This window comes from Cynocephalus volans, chromosome 9 (assembly GCF_027409185.1).
Source record: "Cynocephalus volans isolate mCynVol1 chromosome 9, mCynVol1.pri, whole genome shotgun sequence".
NCBI classification, from domain to species: domain Eukaryota; kingdom Metazoa; phylum Chordata; class Mammalia; order Dermoptera; family Cynocephalidae; genus Cynocephalus; species Cynocephalus volans.
Window position 1 is genome coordinate 149,953,693 of NC_084468.1, and position 21,830 is coordinate 149,975,522.

At 33.3% G+C, this 21,830-nt stretch overlaps 1 protein-coding gene across 4 annotated transcripts in view; it reads right to left on the bottom strand.

Annotated features, from left to right (window-relative positions):
- The window catches only part of SPOCK3 (SPARC (osteonectin), cwcv and kazal like domains proteoglycan 3), a 468,485-nt gene that overhangs the window by 276,907 nt on the left and 169,748 nt on the right, over positions 1-21,830 (bottom strand). For 3 of the 4 annotated variants that reach the window (XM_063107912.1, XM_063107911.1, XM_063107909.1), the window contains one exon: positions 15,461-15,506. The exons of the other annotated variant lie outside the window; for it this stretch is intronic. In XM_063107912.1, the coding sequence (XP_062963982.1) occupies positions 15,461-15,506 (46 nt within the window). The remainder of the gene's footprint in view (positions 1-15,460; positions 15,507-21,830) is intronic. 4 annotated transcript variants of the gene reach the window in all.

A 21,830-nucleotide genomic window follows, 5' to 3' on the forward strand; every position in this document is an offset into this window, starting at 1 on the left:
TTGAGTGATTGCTTCAGTGTGGGCCTTCAAGGTTCCCAAACGAGAGCTGGAATTAAAATGGAAGGTTCTAGCTTCCATCCAGTGGTACTATCACTATCCTAAATGCACGTCTCCTTCCAGCCTAAACAAGCAGCTGTATGTGAGACTGAAATCCAAGCAGGAGTTGATAACATCTGGCTGCTGAATTCCCATGCCTACTTCCTAAAGAGGAGGAACTCTACTCTTGCCCCTGTTTACAAACAGTAATTCTAGTTCTTAAGTAAAATTCCTTGCAAAGGCACTTTTAATCCCTGTTTCCCCAACACATTGAACTTCTGGCCACCTTTTGCATGATGTCAGACATAAAGTCTAACAGCCCACAGCCTCACCCAGGCTGATGGTTTAATTCTCAATCATGAGAGTCGTGTGTTAAGCATCATCATATCTTTTTTCATTTGTCTCTTTCTTATTCTATTTATAAAATCATATGTTTGATGCATAATTAACAAGTTAAGTTTGAAAAGTAAATAACAAAGTAAATTAATTTGAGTTTAATCTTCACCTTTATAATTAAATAAATCATATATTTTTTATTCAGGTAAATAGCATCCAATTAATAAGAATCTGGTATAATATTGATTTTTCATATTTATTGAGTTCTACTCAAACATTCTACTTTCGCTAGAGATATGAGAAAAGACAAGATGAATAAACATTTATTACAGCTTAGATATTATAAATCAGCTTATTATATGAACTATTTTTGTAAAGGGGTATTCACCTTTGCTGAGGACAAGGAAAATAAATCAATTTGATATTTTTAATTATTTTCTCCAAACACAAATATCTTATCACTTTACTAAAATATCCTATTCCTTAAAAACAATATAAGGTCATAAAAATTACACTTGCTGTGATCAGAGTATTTAAGAACACATTACAATACTAATATTATGAGTGATGAATAGCTCACTTACTAAGAAATCACACTAAGAGAAAGCCTGGTAAAAAAGGAAAAGAAGCATTTAGTTCACAGAGCATAAGGTTAGTGTTAAGATGTTTTCTCACCTTATGAGGATTACAGAATCAGGCAAAGAAAAACCAGAGACAAAGAAGACTGGGCCTAAAGTAGAGTATTGTTACATAGAAATGAACAAGAAAGAAAAAAGTCAAAGACAGGATGTATCAATCCCCAGGCAATCTTCCCCTCTCCTCATTGCAGTGCGTTACTTTTCCTTTGCAGACCTGCCCCTTCTCGCATCAACGTGGTTCAATTTCAATGATAGAAATGAAACCACCTTATTATAAAGTGAATAATTGATCTAAATTCTGCCAATCAGATCCCTGGTGAGCCTCAGAACAGTTCTCAACGCAACACTACAGCAGTACCAAAACACATGAATTAGGATGGCAAAGAAATCTTCCTTGCCGCCCTCTATCACAGTGTTACCAAAAATACTTATATAAATTTAAGATCAATTTAAGGTTGCTCTTTCAGTAAACTTTCTTAATTCTCTATTTGAATTTACTAGATGAAGGCTGTCCTCTATAAAATTACATCAAATTCTTTGTTTTCTTCTGATAATTTCATGTCAAATTCACCAGCTGTTTTATCTAATTAAAAGTGTCTTACTTATTAAATTTTTTAATTTATTATATACTACTTAACTTCAGAATTCACTTCTATTCAACAGAAATTACATATAATACAAGAAAATATTAACAGAAATGGCCACTGTCTTCTTTCTGTAATGTCTCATAGTAAAAGATAACTTTCAAAAAGAATCTGAATATTAGAACTAAAAGATTTTCAGATTATAAAACCCTCTGAATTCTCCTGGATTTTATAAAACTACCTAAGTATAGCCAACCTAGTAAAAGATAGAAAAATAATTTATTACTATATATACAAAATAGTACATATTAATTTTTCATGTGCAAAAAAATAATTTTTGAACAAAACATTAAACTTAGAAATTAGGGATGAAATGTGAATCCATCTACTCAAATTTTATTAAAAAGACGGTAAAAGAAACTGCTGAATAACAAAGAAATTATCTTGTGCGTGAAAGAGACACAACTGATAAAAGGTCACCCCTGTATTTCTCAGTATGAGATACTGAGTGTCTTTTCCTTAATGGAAAGATAGAGATAAGGTTTGAAAGCACAGTTTAATAACGATTTAACCATCTAATTAAAAACAAGGCTGCAGTGTGGGAACCTAACTTGGCAACATGGAGATGATTCAGTTTTTAACAGCTCAGGAAGACTTGAGTCATGTTCTGTGATTAAAACTATAGTTCTTACACACACAATGTCAATAACAAACTTTTTAGTGCAGATAAAATACGGCCTCGAAGATCCGTAGCTGGTGAGAATTTCCGTTTAGCTAAAACCAACAACCCCCTAGCTAGAAAACTCACTGGAGTTTAATACATCTGTATATAAAGTAATGATAAATTTATTTGAGTGGACATCGATATTTTAAGATGAACAAGAATAATTTAATTTTCAGGCTGGAAAAAAAAAGGCAGTGTACATTTTTTAAAAAACAATTTATCCTGCATGGGTCCTGCACATGTCCTCACTCATAAGGGGAGGGAGGGACAGAGGGACGGAGGGACGGAGGGAGGGACGGAGGGAGGGAGGGAGGTAGGGAGGGAGGGAGGGAGGGAGGGAGGGAGGGAGGGAGGGAGGGAGGGAGGGAGGGAGGGAGGGAGGGAGGGAGGGAAGGAAGGAAGGAAGGAAGGAAGGAAGGAAGGAAGGAAGGAAGGAAGGAAGGAAGGAAGGAAGGAAGGAAGGAAGGAAGGAAGGAAGGAAGGAAGGAAGACAATATGTTGAACTTTCAGAAGGAGAGAACAGAACTGTGTTTACCAGAGGTGGAAAATGTGGAGGGGAGAGGGATTAGGGAGAAATGGGGTAATGGACACAAAGAATAATTACATTTTGTAATGATGTACATACTAATAATACTGATTTGGCCATCATATATTGTACACAAATACTGAGAGTCAACTCTGTACCCGATAAATATGTATAATCAATTTTGTTCCAATAAAAAAGTAATTTATCTCCATATAGAATTTCTAAATCTTGAGACTCTTGATATATTAGTGAAAGATTTTGTCAAGGAAAACACTTGTACTTAAGTGCTTTCTGAGTAATGTACAAGATACTCATTAGTTCCCAAGTTAACATCTACTCATTGATAAAATATACTGTTTTCATAAGTTAGTTTAAAATGTTATAGGGACCTATACAGTATGTGTTTAAAAAAACAACCAAAAAACTAGACTAGTGAGTAGTAAATAATAGAGTAACTCTGTCAACTTCAGTACTTCCTTAGGTCATCTTAAAATAGAAGGAAAATACAAAAAAGGGTAAAGTCTTGGGGTTGGTTAAAGGCCAAAAAACAATAACAAAAAAAAAATGGTATTTCTTCTGTAGACTCTGAATAGCTCATAGACCTGACATAGCAGTGTTTTTTGATTGTCGTCATTGCCATTTTTTGTTTGTTTGTTTGTTTTGCTTTACGTGTTTCATTGTTTCTATATGGTTGTCATGACACCTCAGTGTGACCCGGTATTTAGACTGAAAGGCAATATCTGAAAGTGGAGCAAGTTTAAATGTCATGATAAGCAAAATAATGTAAGATGTGATGAACAAAATGTATCTCAGAGTATGAAATTGAAACTTCATCTGCCAACTTAGCAGAAGTCCCTACGGGACCTGCCTTTCCTTAGGCAGAAGTAAACTAAAGAGCCCCAGTTCAACATTCTCGGACGGATTAACCATGTACAATTCCTTTTGCAAGGCCATGTCTAATGGCGTTTCACGCACGTGGTATCAGGTTGCTCTCTAACCCTGAAACCTAGTCTGTAATTTCCATAGTCTTGGTAACTAGTTCTCCATCTTCTTTCCCTACCAGAATACTTGCTATGAGACTCTTCCTATATTCTGCACTCATTTAGTCAAACCTTCACTCTCATCCAGAATGGTTAGTTGTCCTGTCTTTGTTCTGTTTTTCTTTTTTCTTTTTTCTTTTTCAGTATTAAATAGTTTTTCTTTCATTCTGGTAAAATACGCATAACATTAAAGTTACCATTTTGGCCATTTTTAAGTGTGCAGTTCAGTAGTGTTAAGGATATTCACATAGCTGTGCAACAGATCTCTAGAACTTTTTCATCTTGCAAAACTCAAACTCTATACCCACTAAACACTAATTCCTCCTTCCCTTCCTCCACCCTTTAGCAACCGCCTTTCTACTTCCTGCTCTTATGATTTTGACTACTTTATATACTTTGCATTAGTGGAATCAGACACTATTCGTCCTTCTGTTACTGCCTTATTTGGCTTAGCATAATGTTCTGTAGTAGAACATGACAGAATTTCCTTCTTTTTTTAGGGCTGCATAATATTTCATTATACATACCACATTTTCTTTATCCATTCATCTGTTTATTTTAAATTTTTATTTTTTTTATACTTATTTGTGGGGTACAGAGTTGACTCTCACTATTTGTGTACAGTATGTGATGATCAAATCAATATTATTAGTGTGTTTATCATTACAAATTGTAATTATTTTTTGTGTCCCTTACCTACTCCCTGTCCCTCCTCCCGCTACACCACTAGATGTCCTATCCTTGAACGCTAATACAATGGCTAGCTAAAACCTGCTAACTCATGTGCCTACTATCAGATGTTTTGGTAATACTACTTTTGCCTGACCCCTGCAACCCCATATTATTCTGTGTGAGCAATTTTTTTCAAAGTTATCCCTACCTTTATAACTCCTGCTTCCCCATCCATTGGAAAAATTAATTTCTTTACCACAGTTTAAATAATGTCATTAAAAATAAAGATTACATTTGAACTTCTGCCAAATGCTGTTCCCAATAAAATAATCCTTTCCTTTTTTCGTCTTCATATTTTACATTTTTGCAACAGATAATTTAACCTATCTCACCAAAAAATATTGAAATCAGAATCTCCCTACTGATGAAGTTTCCCATAGATAGAAGGTGACGTTCCTAATAAGACATACAAATTGCAGCAATTATTTGAGTTCTATTTAGTATGCTTTTATGATATGTCAATATGTACTTCCTTGGATACTTAGGACTGATCATTTGGCTTCAGAGTTGCCCTTATCTGTTTTTCCTCTCTGTTCTCAATTAAGGGAAAAAACACCCAACATTTGAGAGTTTCTTCTTATTCACTCATGCCACTTGTCTTCCTTGACCTTATTTCTTTATTTATATCCCTACTGCAGTCTTGTGCCCAGTTACAGTTTCAACCAAAAATACCTTTCAGTCCTACTGTAATTCAGATGCTGAAGAAATGCAAAAAACTATTTTAAAATATTCTTGCTGACACAGTTATTTGAGATCATTTTAGATTGTTATTTAGTGGGATCTTAAATGAAAGACTTCTGGTAGGTAATGCTTTCCAAATATGGTGTCCTTTGAAATAAAACCTTTTAAATAAAAGAATCTACACTAAAATTGTATTTGCCTTTTTATCTTTCTCTGCCAAGTACAATCCATGACAATGAAAATATACAGCTAATGGCCTTACATTGCTTTTTTTCTTTCTTCTCTTTCTGGTATTCTTACATACTTATTTTTTCAATTCAATTGACCATCAGAGAGTATCATACAATGAGCATGAAATAAAAAATAGTGTTAAGAAGAAGGCTGATCATTAAAACTTGACTTCAAACAACAAAGAAGTTACCAGGAGACAGAAGCAAAGACTCGGAAACAGAAAAGCAAAATGGAGAAAGATAAATGGCTAAGTTTGACTCTAGTACGGAGCATAAAATATTTGCTGACAGTGGTGCAGGACATTGTAGGGGACATATTAATATAAGTATGTATTTGAATTTTTATGAGCTTCTGATCCCAATCAAAAAGGCACATTAATTGTCACAAAACAAAGAGCAAGTGAAATCTAAAGCAGGTATTCCTGGCTATAAGTATAGTGAACTTTAAAAAGAGAATGTAATATGCAGTTATAGTCATAATAAAAGTCTTCATAGAGAAACTAGAATTTGAGTTTGATAGATAAAAAATTTCTCATAAACTTAAATGCATGTAACATCTAAGTATTTTTAAAATATGGCAATTATAAAAATAATTTGAGTAGAGAGAAGCTACACTCAGTATTAAGGTAAAGCTTTAAAAATTAGGAAATACATTATTTTGCTTTTGACTGAAGATGCATTCTAACAACTCAATAAGTTAAAATATAAGTTCACATTGATAGCTAGTATCATACCTTTGCATCTTTCATAAGTTCCATTCTCCATAACCAAGATGAAGTTCAATATTATTTTAAATCATTGTATGAACAATCTAAGTAAGCGACCAGGAAGTATGCACAACCTGAATTTACAGTGAGTTGCTTATATTGAAATTGTTGGACTGGTTGGTTTATGAAGTTTTCAAACTCACTTGCCATTATTAACCTTAATTTGGAAGCACTGTAAAAATTTAGGTTCTAAATTTGGCAATCAGACTACAATTGCTCTGCAGGCATTATGTATCTGTCCTCACTGAAGATTCTGCCATCTTTACCTTTTTTTCCATAATCATTGTAACTAAAGGAGAAATCTAAGTGGTGGTTGAACATATGTTAAGTAGAATTACTTCTGAGCTACAAATGTACGGCTTCCCCTACAAAATTATAGACATTTTCTTAAGTAAAGCACAAGTGAGACAATTTCCTAAAATAGGTATTAATTATATTGCCTTAAAAGATTTAGCACACACTAGTAGAAGTAAATATGTTTAATTACTCATCTAATAAACATCTATGACCCTGTAAACAAGCATTGTTCTAAGAGTTTGCATACTGGATTATTAAGCATTTAACAGACACATGGAAGAGAAAAATAGTCAGTGTGGGATATTTTTCAAAAGTAAAATACACATGATTTTAAAGTATAAAAGCAACTAGAGATGGCTAATATATATATTACTGAATATTATTTTTGTCATCCAGATGACAGGAAAACTAGGAGATCCTGACAATGTAGTACAACTAAATGTGCCCAGAATCTTCAGCAGTTGAGGAAATACTATTTCTTTCCATAGAAAATACCTTACAGAAAAGTATTTTCAGCTAATACAAAAATTATGAAAGAATATTTCCATGGAGGAAAATGTGTGCTGGAGGGATGCTTATTTCAATGAAGATATTTCCATGGGTTTTTTTAATCTAAGGCTATATTAATTCATTTCTTATTAAGTGGAAGATTTTATTAAGATACAATTTCAAAAGCTCTTTAATAGAACTGAGGTTGAAGAATTATTTAGTTATTGCAATCTATTCATTTTCATTTAACCCTTGGAAATTTTGTATTATTAATTACACAATAAGTATCATTGATAGATAATGAGAGAGAGGTATATATATAAAGGTTATTTGTTTACTTTTAAGAAATTACTGATGGCTGGAAAATAAAAACATAATTCATCAATTTCTCCAATGAGAAATGTTAACTGAATAATCATTTAGCTGCTTCTTTCATATGAAAGTTAACTTCTAAACTTATAGAAATGTTCAAATAAGCAAGAATAGAAGCAGTGCATATTCAACACATTTCAAAGGAACTTAAATTTTCAAACATCTCTATCTTTGAAGTTTTCATTGCCTTTAGTTATTTTTCTTGTTGCTAATAAAAGAAGATTCAAACTGAAGTATAAAACAACTGCAAGTGAAATAGGTACAATATTGGCAAATTCCAATTTTTTTTTTTAAGGATAGTGGCTTCTTCCAAAAGTAAGCTACACTGTCTAAAGGTTGGAAGCACAGGTTGATTACGTGTAACTTTTAGAAAGCTTATGTAAGAAAACATACATGTACCTGCTGGTATCCAAGTGATCACAGCGTGTAACAGAAACTACCCAATGAAGATTTTGGAATACAAATCCAGATTGCATTACCTCTTTCATATAAGGACAATAAGTCAGTTAGAGTACGGGTGTAAGTAGATTTATTTTTACCTAAGGAAGGCTTTTTTTTAAAGATTTGGCATAATATATTCATCAGAAGTAGGAAATGATGATCTAAACTCTAGATGTTAAGTGATGTATTAACAGATGAATGCTCAATTTATACAAAAGACCATTCATAAAGATCAGGCAGTAAAGAGGCATGGGTTTCTTAATTGTATTAGTGACTGGATACAGGCACTTCCAAGTTTCAATGCTAGAATTTTAATATCCTAAGAACACACATATTTATTTTCTACATTATGTGAGTGATGTGGGGTGGGAATTGCGGTCAGGCTACTTCAGTGAAAAGCAGCTTCCAGTAAAGTGTTCTACAGGAAGCTTTCATACGCCCCTGAAACACTCTTGTCTTACAAGGATATTGTGAGTTGCACTCAAGCCATGAAAATACACCCCAATCCGCCTACTCTTGTACTATTAGAAAACAATTATATAAGTCAGTTTAAAAAAAACTATATGCCTATATCTTAAAAATTACAATAAAAGTGACAAATACCTCATTTCCTCTGCAGTGGAACAATTCTAAACATGATCCAATGTGTATTGGATGATCGGCCCTTCAGCTACCTGTGTTTGCCTGTGCCATTCTTACCATGTATTCTCATGAAAAAGGTGTATGAGTAGAGAAACAGATCAAAAATGTGCACATAGATGAGATGATTCTAAAATAATATTACATCATAAAGGAACAAACAGACTTCAAATCCAATAGTACAACATTCAAACCCCAGCTATACCACTTACTAGCTTTGTTACCTTAATTAATCTCTATCAGCTTCAGTTTCATCTGAAAATTAAAGAATATATCTACGTTTTTAAGGTTGGTACTATGATTGTCTTATATATAGCACCTGACATACAGGTAATGCTTGTTCAATAGAAGCAATAATTGTGTCTTTGGGGATGTTCTTGCTTCCCACAATCCACTTGCAAAGCCCCTTGGCACCTTCTTTTGGCACTAGATCTGAAAAAGTGAACAGATTAGTTAAAATTCCCTGACATTTTTGACTGCCTTCAAAGGAACAACTCTTTTGACACAAACTTCTTTGGACTTCAGAACAGACTGACTGAAAGGAATCATTTTGATAAGTCAATGCTAGTACCCTATGATTCTCTACAGTACCTGCATAAAATAACAAATTGTAGAGTTTAAAATACAAACACATTCACACCCATTAGGATGGATATTACTTAAAAAAACCTAAAAAACAGAATATAACAAAATTTGGAGAGGATGTGGAAAAACTTGAATACTTGTGCACTGCTGGTAGAAATATAAAATGGTGCAGACATTTTGGAGAACAATGTGGTCATTCCTCAAATAATTAAACAGAATTACCATATGATCCAGTATTTGAGCACATACCCAAAAGAATGGAAAGCAGAGACAAACATATTTATTTACACATGTTCATAGCAGCTTAACTCACAATAGCCAAAAGGTGGAAGCAACCCAAGTATCTTTAGATGAATGGATAAACAAATTGTGGTAAATACAAACAATGGAATATTATTCAGACTTTAAAAGATGGAAAATTCTTACGTATGCTACAACATGAATGAGTCTTGAGGACATAATGCTAAGTGAAATGAACTAGGCAAGAAAAGATGGATATTGTGTGATTCCACTTATATAAGATGTCTAGAAAGTCAAAATCACAGAAACAGAAAGCAGAATGGTGGTTGCCAAAGGCTGGAGGGAAGGGACGACGGGGAGTTACTGTTTAATGGAAACAGATTTCAGTTTATACCCATTAAACTGAAGATATCCATTAATGGGAAGATGAAAGTTCTGAAGATGGATGGTGGTTATGGTTGCACAACAATGCAAACGTACTTAACGCTGCGGAACTGTATGCTGAAAAACAGTCAATATGGTAAATTTTATGTTATGTATACTTTACTGCAATTTTTTTTTAAAGTACAAGACAAAACAAGACCACACATGCAGACACAAATCAAACACTAAGTGCCCAGGCACTGTCCCCTCATTAACTGAATCAAAGTGTTTAAGGATCAAGCTTAAGCAACTGTAATTTGTAAATGAGAGCAAAGTAATTCCCATGCACAGCCGGCACTGAGAACCACTCCTCTAGACAGTGAAGGATTCTTATGAAAAATACGACTTCCTATATATATCCACAGTACTTTAATCTTTACAATACTTATTACTATGTTAGATTTACAAGGTTTGAGATAAGAACATTGTTTCCCACTTCACTGAACACCTTTGAAGTGAATTTGGTCAATCTCTTGCTTTATGAATTTGATTCACAATTTAATATTTCAGGTCTTTGGAAAGAAATAAATACAATTTGCCTGCTTGCACACCTATGTAGGCTACAGTAATATGAAACATATCAAGTATTATTAATCTTGATTTTACCTTATAAATTAAAAATGCAGACCATTATACAATGTTTGTTATTCTCAGGAGAGACTACAACTATTTAGCATAACATAAAACAAGCTAAGATTCTTGGTTGCTATATTTTATATACTATGGAGTAAAATAAATTAAATACCATCATTGTATAAATAAGCCAGAATTAGATAAGAAATGCTTTTCTTGTTTAGAAGGTCTATGTAGTTCTTGTGTACTAAATCTGATATAGAGTTAATGAGCATGCACTATTGGTTTATAGGTTGAATATAATTTCTTAGCAGGTTTTCCTCAGGAATACAAAGGGCTTCTGTGATTCAAGGCTGCGAGCATGGACAATACAACCAATGCAGAGTATAAATTGACATGGCTATTAGGATGTGAATACCCTAACAAGGAATTTGTCCAAAAGGATACAAAAATTCTAAATCAATTCATGCGAGCTGATCAAATGAGAGTTCAGATCAAATAATGGTTCAGAATTTACATTTTTTAATAATTGAAATTACTTTTAGAAAATACTATAATCATGGCATCATCTTTGCATATTGCCCTTCTGAATTTCAATTCTGGGAACACCAATCTTTCCACTAGAACAATGCAAAAAGGCCCAAGCTCTTAAACAAAGCAACATTATAATACCACCATGACTCTATTGTAAAGCGTGGATCAGACCTATCTATTGTTTCAAAATACTATCAATACACGCCATCAATGAATGCGGAAAAAAAGGTTCTTACGTAAACAAGTAAAAATTAAAGGTATCTGGGAGAGAGGCGGTAACTACATTGTCTAATCTACAAAACTTGTGTCTTAAGAAGATAAGTTGTGGGTGCATTTTCTCAAACACTAGTCTTTTTGAATTTCAGAAATAATTACAGCCATAATACTATGAATAGCTCTGTTCATTGAAGGGAATAAAAACACCAGATGAAATATTAAAAGCTTTTCCTTTGTAGCCAGAGATCGATTGCAAAGGGACATGTCAGGCTGTGACTGTTACAAGTGAGATGTTTTGCAGATGGATGTGGACAATAAATGGGAATTGGACAAAGCTCTAAAAACTGATCCTGAAAAGACAAAAACAGTGAATAAGTATATGGCTAAACATATGACCACCCTTTCAAAGAGCTGAGTCTTTCTTCTCACCCACCCTCTCCTCCAATCTTCGCAAGAATGGTTCATCTAGCTACACGTCTAGCTGTTCATGTGTCTATCTCTTCCAGCTAGACTTTGAGCAGCTTAGGTTTGGGAATGGTCTCACAATCATTCTTAAATAACGAGCTGCCCTTCCCAAAAAGGTCCTGATTTAGGAAGAGAGCACAAGATGAAACTGCTGCAGAGACCTAAGGGTGATGATCTAAGCCACAGCTACGCTTCCTGCTCTTAATTCCATGTTCCTTGAAATCTGCAGGAGCGGGAGAAACACATAAAAAAATGAACCCGATTTGTTCTGAAATCCCTGGATCTATTTAAATTCAGCTTCTTCCCTTACAGGCCAGCAGCCAGAAAATAAATACATTTAATTAATTAATTAACTCAGCCTCTTGATTATTAATCTATTGATTATAATTCATGGCCATGGTAGATACCAATCGGAACAATTCTGGGCTTGTTTAAATAGGAGAATTAGAGAAATATGGAAAGCATATTGTGCTTCCGACTCTTTCACCACAGTGCACCTAAATATCTACCATATGCTGAAAAAAATAACTTTTAAATAAAAGGTGATTCTTGTAGATATAGTACTTCAGTCCAAGCAGATTCTTTAAACAATTATCAGGAATTACTACTAAAAATTCCGGTGACTTATCTGTTATACACCAAAATTAATTAATCCCAATAACAAGGCAGGGTTAACACAGTGTAAGAAAGGAAAGAAGTGAATATTTATTTTTAAAAGCTACAGCATATTTATCCAAAGCATTTATAAGATTATTTAAAATCTTTTTAATTCTAACTCTCTAGGTTCATCCGTGCATTTCCCTATTCAGTTTATTTGTCATAGTAAACGTGTAATTTTCATGCCTTATTCATGAAGATGAACGTCTTTATTAAAACAATTTTTTCATTGATTTCTGCTGTGTCAACTAATGATTAGCCACACTAATGAAGAGAAGTAATGGCACAGAAAATTCAACGTGGAGATATCCAAGTAATTTGTTTTTGGCATCGGTATTCTTTCTTTCGTTTTGCAGCAGATGTACCATCATCGAAATAGTTTTACTTAAATTCATTTAAAACCATTATATTTTTCCAAAACTCTTACTATTTCAGTGGTAAAAAAAATAAAATAAAGTAAGCAAACTGGAAATGTTGTGATTGATGAAAAAAAGCTTAAGTGAGATGAAAAATTTGTCACAGTTAAACTGGAAGGTAGATGGGGTATATATGAACAATCAGTTGATTTACCTAGAAGAAAGTTTGCAAATGTGAGTTTGTGTATGTGTAAATACGTTTCTATAGGCTTACGTATGTTTGTATTTGTGTGCATATATATGCATATACGTAGAAAGGAGTTTTGTGCTGAGAAGTTATATCATTCATATTATGAAATACTAATCGGCATTTTCACTAATTGTACTTTAATTTCTCAGTATTTAGTGGCGCATTCTATAGAAATGAAAGTAAAAGATAATCTGAAATGAATATAGTAACAATGGTATAAATGCCAGCACAAAAATGTAATGAAAAGGTAACTTTTATTAACTCTTTTCAGGAAATAATAAATCCCCCAAAAAGATATAGAGAAAAATCAATTTGCATTAATAGACATCCATAAATCAATGAAAACCATAATATATTAAAAATTATAAATGCTCATAAGGTCTTCTAAATTACTTTATGTTCAACAGATTGATCAGCTTTTGAAAATGACAAGGAAGAGTCTGTCATCAGAAAGAATAAGGAACGTGTTAGAAATTTACATGTCGCAAGTGTATTCTATCCAGAGGATATTCACTATCCTACTCAGAGTTAGATGGAAACAGGATAATTTTGCTCACCCCTCAGAGTGGTCTAGAAACGGGTTAGTCAATTTGACATAAAGCCAGAAACAAATACATGTATTTTAGTCTAATTCTTTTTCTGTTTTTTTAATACAAAACTTTCAAATGTATGTTTATCAATTATACATCGTCAATAAATCAAAATCCAGTAGCTGAAAGTCTACCAAACATCATATTAACATATAGAAATAAAGCTAACAGCTACATTTCTAATAATGTTCAAGTAAAAATATATATCTAAAATATATTTTTAAAGCATAAACTTCAAAATATGATTACTATTCCACTCCTTCATTTGACTGCTGTCATATGAGTGGTAGCACCACATAGCAGTAAGGAAATGCTGCTTGGGATTCAGATTGACTGAACCCAAAAACCCAAATCCTGACTCTGCCACTCTGCAGCTATAACCTGGGCAAGAGCCTAACCTCTCCCAATGCTTCGACGTCCTTATCTATTTCACAGGGTTACTGTGATGATTAAATGAACTAATACATTAGATACTTAGAATAGTGACTGAATATAGGACACTCTTCATAAATATTAGCTATTATCATGTCATGAGCTTCTCCCTACCTGATAAATATTGTATCTTTAACAAGTTGGTAAGTTAAAATCCTTTTTGGAAATTAAAGTAAATCAATCTTATAGTATATCAAGGTTTGGGAGCCTCTCCTATAGCAATCTGGGTTTTTTTATTTTTTTTAATTTGAGATAAATCACAATTCAACACATTTCCACAGACACACAAAAGGAAAACCAAAGCATCTTTATCATAACAGGATGCGCTAAGTATGACAAGTTTAAGTTTAATATCCGTTTCATAGATAACTTCCATTTTTCAAGGTTTGTGATTTCACTCTAAAAATTCATTTCCCAAGAGAGTTGGAAAATACTTCTCAGTCTGAATGTCATTACTTCTTCATTGACTGTCTTTAGCGCATTGGCTTGACTTACTAATAACCAAGTCAAAATTATTTTTTTAGAATATTAAAATGCAGATTCCACAAATAAACACACTGGAAAGTAATAGTGAAATCACATGAAGTACATAAGTAACAAACTATTTTTGAAGAAGGTACTGGATGTGAATGACTGTTTCGGATTCCAGATTAATATCAGTGTTGATGACAGTCTATGTCTACAGGTCTGGGAAGGTTGGTTCTCAGTCACAGATATTGGCTGTTGCAGCATTCATGCCAAATATTAAGTCAAAAATTTGGAGACATAGTAAACTACTCTAGGCTCCCTCTAATAACATATTATGGCTCCATCATTCAATCATTTACCTAATCATTCTTAAAAAGATATTCTATTTTTGAGCAGTACCACTTCATGGAGTATCTTCTTTTGCAAGTTTACTCTAGTCTATGTAATGTAGAAATTTCTTTCATTTCAGACTTTAAAAGCAAGATCCCCTGGTTCTAATATCATGGAATTTGGTAAGCAAATCTCATTAGTTATTTATATAAATGTGATTACACTGAGTTTGATATTCCCATTCTGACTGCACTGGTAGGAGTATTTCCATCCTCATCCATACTTCCTGTTTTTCCTTCTTAAGGTCAGCTGACTGGAACAGCAAGCTGTACGGACGGGGGGCAGGGGGGATCTTCATTTTGTATAAGGCTTTTCCTTTTGGGTCTTACTAAGACCCCAGCTAAGTCTAATTACTAATCTCCATTTTAAATGAAAGCTTTTACTAATAGGAAAAAAGGCAGCAAAGCCATTTGTTTTGAAATTTTGCACAAATAAATCTATTCCCCAGTAAATGCACTTGAAAGACGGATAAAGTGACTTGTATCAACTACGAAAAATGGACACAGTTAAATTCAGAAGCCCAAATCAGTATTCTGAAACATGTATCTAAAAATAAGACATTCTGAAATAATCATGATACCTAATTAGCTTATTTCTATTTTATGCTGAAATGAAAGTAATTATTGCATGAATTTTTCCATTCATGTAAATTCTCCTATTTAGGATTTTAAAGTCTTACCAGATAATAAATATCATTTTTAAAGTATAAACATATAAAGTTTTTTATTTTAAAATAATTAGATTCTTACCCTGATTGAAGGATTTTCCTGGACTCCAAGTGCGGAAATAATCATCCTAAGGGGGAAAATAATGTGAATTGAGTGTCTATGAGTAATTAAAATGTAAGGATTCATATAAAATCTAAAATAAAATATGAAACACAGAAGCTGTATACAAACCTCTACTTCCTGCAATGGCAAGCAGCAAATTATAAAAATAAATAAATAAATAAATAAAAGATAAAAAAGAAAGGAACAAGAGAAAAAGAATAGTTACCAAAAGGGAACACATTGTTTACAAGTTATAGAAACAATTTTCAATACACTTTTTCACTTTTATTGTAAGTCAACAGTTATTATAACAATTTAACTATTTTTGCTTACCACTTCTCCTAAATATTTTAAAGCAATTATTCCCATTGCAATTCATTGTACAATATAACATGCAGTTAATTACCCTAAACTAATAAGCTATAAAGTACTTTACCAGTTTCAATTATACAACTTCATTTTTCACTAGTACAATAGTAAATGTGATCATTAATATAACATGGAAAACACCAAGTGATTCTGCAATAGCCCATAGAATATAACTACACATAAATCATTCACATGTTAATTGAATATCTTAAGGAATTCATCAAAACGCAATTGGGAGCTTAAAAAAAAAGCACACCTAATTAAATCCTGCCTAAAGTATAAATCTTTAATATGGAAAAAAATCAATACAATATATTTACTATATATTTATTAAATATGACTGTACAACACAAAACTGAGGCAATATATACTGAAAAGTAAAACAAAAGCAGAGCCAATTGGACTGTCTATTTTATCTACTGTTTTTACCACTCTAAAAGCCTTATAAAAGTATCCGATCCATATCATTTTTTTACTGTAAATAAAAAAAGATTCCACAGTTCAAATTAATACACTCTTTTCACTAGAGTAAGCTGCCGTAAGATAGCATAGTACATCTTGGTGAAGCTGTCGCATTTCCAGATCGATACTCTTGGACACACCCTAGTCAGTTAGTTGGAAAGTGACAGGACATAGAGAATCCAAAAAGGCCAAGCAGAAACCCTTCAAATCTTCCTCCTAACCTCTTCACTAGTCCTCTCCAATGTATAAACAGGAAAATATAGCACACAGTTTAATTATAAAAATAAACACAATTCTCTAATTTATTTATGAAATAGCTTTAAATTAAGTTTAAAAAGTTTTTCCTTATTGTGACTAACCATTCACCACCATCTGTACTCCCACCCCACCAACTTCAAATGAAAGAAAAAGATGAAAAACAGGAAAAGGTCAACCACAGAAGACACCTCTGTTAGTCTTATATGTATGTACAGATAGGATTATTGTAAGAGGGAGGCAAATTACTGCAATCCACACTAACAGGTTCTGCACTAAAATATATAGGATTAGATTAAGAAAGGATAATGCCACTGGATAATTAAATAAACATTGATTGTTTAGTCTCTTTTTAAAATATCTTCTTAATAGTACAATTCTTGGAAAACTAAGTTTTCATATTAAATTACTCCAATCACAGTCTCAAAACCTGAGCTGAAGATCATAACACACTCGTTTAACATCTTTAGTTTTTTAAGTGACATCTCACTGTCTGGGGATGGTAATTAATAATCACTCCAAGGATGGAGAGGGGTTGGGCAGGTATATGTTTAAGTCTCTCCTGAAGCATAACAAAAGCTACACATGAGCACATGAATGATGGATTTGGACATGAGAAAACTTGAATTTTAAGTCTGTATCACTTTAGAAAAAGTGATGACCTAGACTTCAGATCCTTTTGACTAATGCTGGAAATATAATACCTACCTATCTGAGAAGGGCACAGCAGAGATTAGCTATAAAATATGTAAAATGCTAGCATAATATCTAGCATAAAGGAGGTAAAAAAGCTTAATAGCCACTCAGAAGGATCAAGTTCATCTCTGTTAGTGTCTTTGGGCAACACCATTGGTCAAGCTCTTCTTAGTGCTGACAAAACACTAGTGTTTTTCCATTTTCTTAAAAACAGCTATGGATCCCCATAACATTTTGAAACTGATGTCTATACTGTCCCCTCCTCCAAATGTGAAATGTTAGATGCAGTAAGTGTTTTAAAAGCCTACATTTATAACTGTAGTTGATGCGAGCAGGGAAGTGTTTCTGCTATCAACTGATACTACTCTTATGTGGTAGAGCCACCAGTGGCACCACCTGAGAAGATGTAGGCAAGTTTCCATGACAATAGTGACTCCATTCATATAAATATCACAGAGCCCTAGAAGGTGGAATAACTATAGAACTAACATTGTTTGCACTGAAGTCAGATGATGTATTTAATGCAACACACAGTGTTTGAAATACTGCACATCTGTATAGCTTAGCAAGAATTAGATGAAGATATATTTAGAAAGAACATGATGGTAAAATCTAACCTCACCCACATTTAATTAACTCCCTTCATAATACCATGGTCAACTTCAGTTAGTTTGAGACCATAGTTATATAAAAATCTATAACTGCAATGAAAAACATGAGCCTGGTTGTTTTGGTTATGTCAAGGGCAATCTCAAAGTGTGGCTATTACAGTGATCTGATATAGTATAGAAAACCAAAGTGTTAGCCTACTAGGGCTATTTTTACACATTTTATGTGTATTCTTTTATTTTTACACTTTTTATATGTATTCTTTGTGTTCTGTCATCACTGGGTCTTTTTTTTTTTTTTTTTTTTTTGAAAACGGTTTCACCTCATTACATTTTGGGAATTTTGCCAAGATGAGAAATAAAAGTATCTTTGCATAAATGTTCATTCAGGCACAATTTGTTTGGTTTTAAAAAGCTTTGTGTGGATATAGGTTGTTCTCAAGCTTCAATTTAGAACTTAATTAAGCCAACCAGGGATTTAGAAAACAATTGTAAGAAATGCCACCAACTGGAGAAATTCGGGTTTAGGCAACTGAAACCAAACCTGAGTGTTTGAACAAGTGAAGTTGAACTCTGCGACTCATGTTTGAAAACCTGCACTAGTGAATGACAGGTACTATAAGAACTTAATATCACAGCTTTTCCAATTTCTTATACTTAAATAAATAAGTTACTAGTTTTTCACATAATATAGTCTGCATGAAAATTTTTCTTTGTGTATCACATTATTTAAACTGTCTTTTTCCTTGTGATTTTAATAACCTATTTTTTTATAATTTAAACATATTTAATGTACAGCACAGTTTCTCAACTTTGGCATTATTAATATTTTGGGCCACATAACTCTTTGTTGTGTTGGGGGCAGGGAGGAGGGACTGTCCTGTGCATTGCAGGCTGTTTTGCAGCATCCACTCATGAGATAGATGCCAGTAGAGATTCTCCCCCAAGTTGTGACAAACAGAAATGTCACTACATATTGCCAAATGCCCTCTGGGAGAATAATACATTTGAGGACCACTAATACAAAGTTAGTGAGAAACGCAGAAAGACAATTAATCAAAATATCTGACAACAAGGGACTGCAACTAGTAACAGATTTCTCCCACAAATGTTTAATAATACTGAGAGAATATTATACTTTCAATTCTATATCCACGTTTTTCGTATAAAATTTTCAATTGCATGAACTTTTTTTCAAAATATGTAATAGCTACATACCTTTTTGTGTAGATTTATAATCATTAGTTATGCCCTCATATGTCTGTGCTTTCATATTGTTTATAATATTTTTGCTATAATAAATAACATACATAAATATCTGACTAAATTTCTATTTTCTTCTAAATACAAACCATAACTATAAGTTAAGGAAGGTGATCAGTAGGAATAAACACCATACCCAGAACAGAGAAACTAGTTTTCTCTTACAGTAACTGATTACAACGTGAGTTTGTCCAGATAAGTGCGGAGGAAGGATGAGTTTATATCCAAAGACCAACCGCCTGGTTCATTAGTGTCTACACTGCTACAAGATCTGTACTTATAAATTCCCCCACTGTCTGAAGGAATAATATGGACTGGCATAAAAAGAGGTCAGGGATTGCTTAAGCATCCTCATAGGTCTGACACACAATCAACCGGGAATGAGAGAGTCTTGATGCACAAGATCTCCATAAGTGTCTGCAGATGAAGAGGAAAAGGGAAACTCAGGCATTACTTTAACTGGTATTAAGCAATTTGAGCTATTCTTGTGGTTATGAAGAGCTGTACGGGCAACAAAATCTTACTGAAGTGTACATTTGAAGAGAAATTGTCAACAAACCATCACACCTTTAAATAATAATAAATAGAGATACTATTGAAGTCTACCAGACACAACTTTTTCCTATATTCCCATAAGCATTTTGCAATTTATATTAGGTAATTGATATAAAATACTTTTAAACTATAGAAAAAGTATTACACATTTATAAAATGAGATGCAGAGGAAAGTACTTTTGGAGGCATACTCTAATTATATATTTTTTTAAATGAACTTATTTTGGAACAAATTTTCAAATTCTAGTTTAACAATTTCAATTAATGTAGTCAAATGGAAAAAATATGGAAAAAAACAAAGAGGAAGGTATAATAAGACATCAGGGACAAAACAGTTTTAGAAAGAGAAAAGTCTGCTTTTAAACCCTACATCTACCACTTACTTCAACATTTTGACTCTGACCTTTACTTTTCTTTTCTGAAAATTGAGAATAATAACAATGTTATTAAGCCGTGTAAGGATTAAACTAGATAATGTATGTTAAGTATTAGGACAGTTTCTAGCTCATGATAAGCACTTAAAAATTGGTACCTATTATTATAACCAGGAAACATTCAAATAATTGTTACCAATCATTATGATGCTATACTTGAATATCTTTATTAAACTGATATCATATGAAAAGAGAAATTTTGAATAAACTACATGGTGTATGTTGGGGGAATTTTATGACATATGGAATAGACTGTGGGGAAGCAGCTCCTTGGTAATTCCATTGTGACTGCTGACCTCTGTCTTCTGAATGTACAAAAAATATGAGTTTATTAATTTTCCAGTGTCATATCAAAGACTCATGATTTCATTTGTTTTCAACTATTCCAATAAACATTTATTGTGCTTTCAGTAGATGCTAAAAAAAAAAAAGAAAGAAAGAAAATTGGATGATACCCAGCCTTTGACGTGGGGGAGCTCAGGATCTAATGTGAAAGCCAGAGGTACTCAGAATGAACTATGTGAAGAGAAACCTATTCATAGCATGACAGGATCAAGGAAAGAACGTGAACCAATCTGTAATGTTGCACATGAGAAGTCTTCACTGGGAAGGTAACTTGTAAACATGCTCATATATATAGGGTATGGAAATCTAAAAATCTACTTTTCCAGGGTCTTTGAAACATTATCTAGTCCTCGCTAACTTTAGAGATAAAGAAACTGAAGTTCCTATACTATAGGAGTAGAAACTGCCCAAAGGTGGCCTCCATCAATTGCTCATATCACTGTGTATTCATCCTGCTACTCATAACAAAAGACGAATTCGCACTCTTCTCTTTTTGAATACAATACAGTTTCATGGCTCGCTTGAGCAAAAATACGTTGCACAATCACATTCAGAAACTTCTAAGACTAGTTTTGCAAAAGCCTTTCATTCTTCTACCATGAGAAAAGTCCAAGACACATGGAGAAGCCGTTAGTCCACATCTCTTGCTGAGCTTCCAGATGACATCCAATATCTACTGTTAGCTATATGAGAGAGCCATTTTGAACTTTCAAGTGACTCAAAATCCAGCACCTATTTTACTGCAATCACTTTTAGAGGCTTAAAGTGAGAAATACCCAACCAGCATAGTCAGAACAAGGAATCATGAGAGATAATAACAAACTGTGGTTTTAAGCCACTATGTTTTGGGCTGGTTTGTAACAGAAAATCCCCAAGGCATTCAATTAATCAGTGGTGAAGATAAAAATATATTTATACAGGATTTTCAAATCTGGTTGAATATGTCTTTTATAACATCATGTCTTCAGATACACAGATACAGAACCTCCAAACTGCCCCTTGTTCACGGAATAAAGTTGAGATCCATCAGGTAAATCCTTACAATGTCAGTCCCCTACTGTGTATCTGATGCATGAACATACTTACATGAATTTGTAGAGGAACCTCGGAACAAATCATGAGAAATCGGGCTGGCTGGTTAGCTCTGTTGGTTAGAGTACCACATTACAACACCAAGGTAACAGGTTCCGATTCCTGCACTGGCCAGCCACCAATAAAAGCACAAGCAAATAAACAAATCTTGAGAAATCATCCAGCAATATGGCTCGGTGTATGAATGTCAATCTGTACTCTATCCCTATTTCTCAGGGACTGTCCTCTTTCTCTACGGACAGTTTCTCTTCCTGGACTTTTCATTCATCC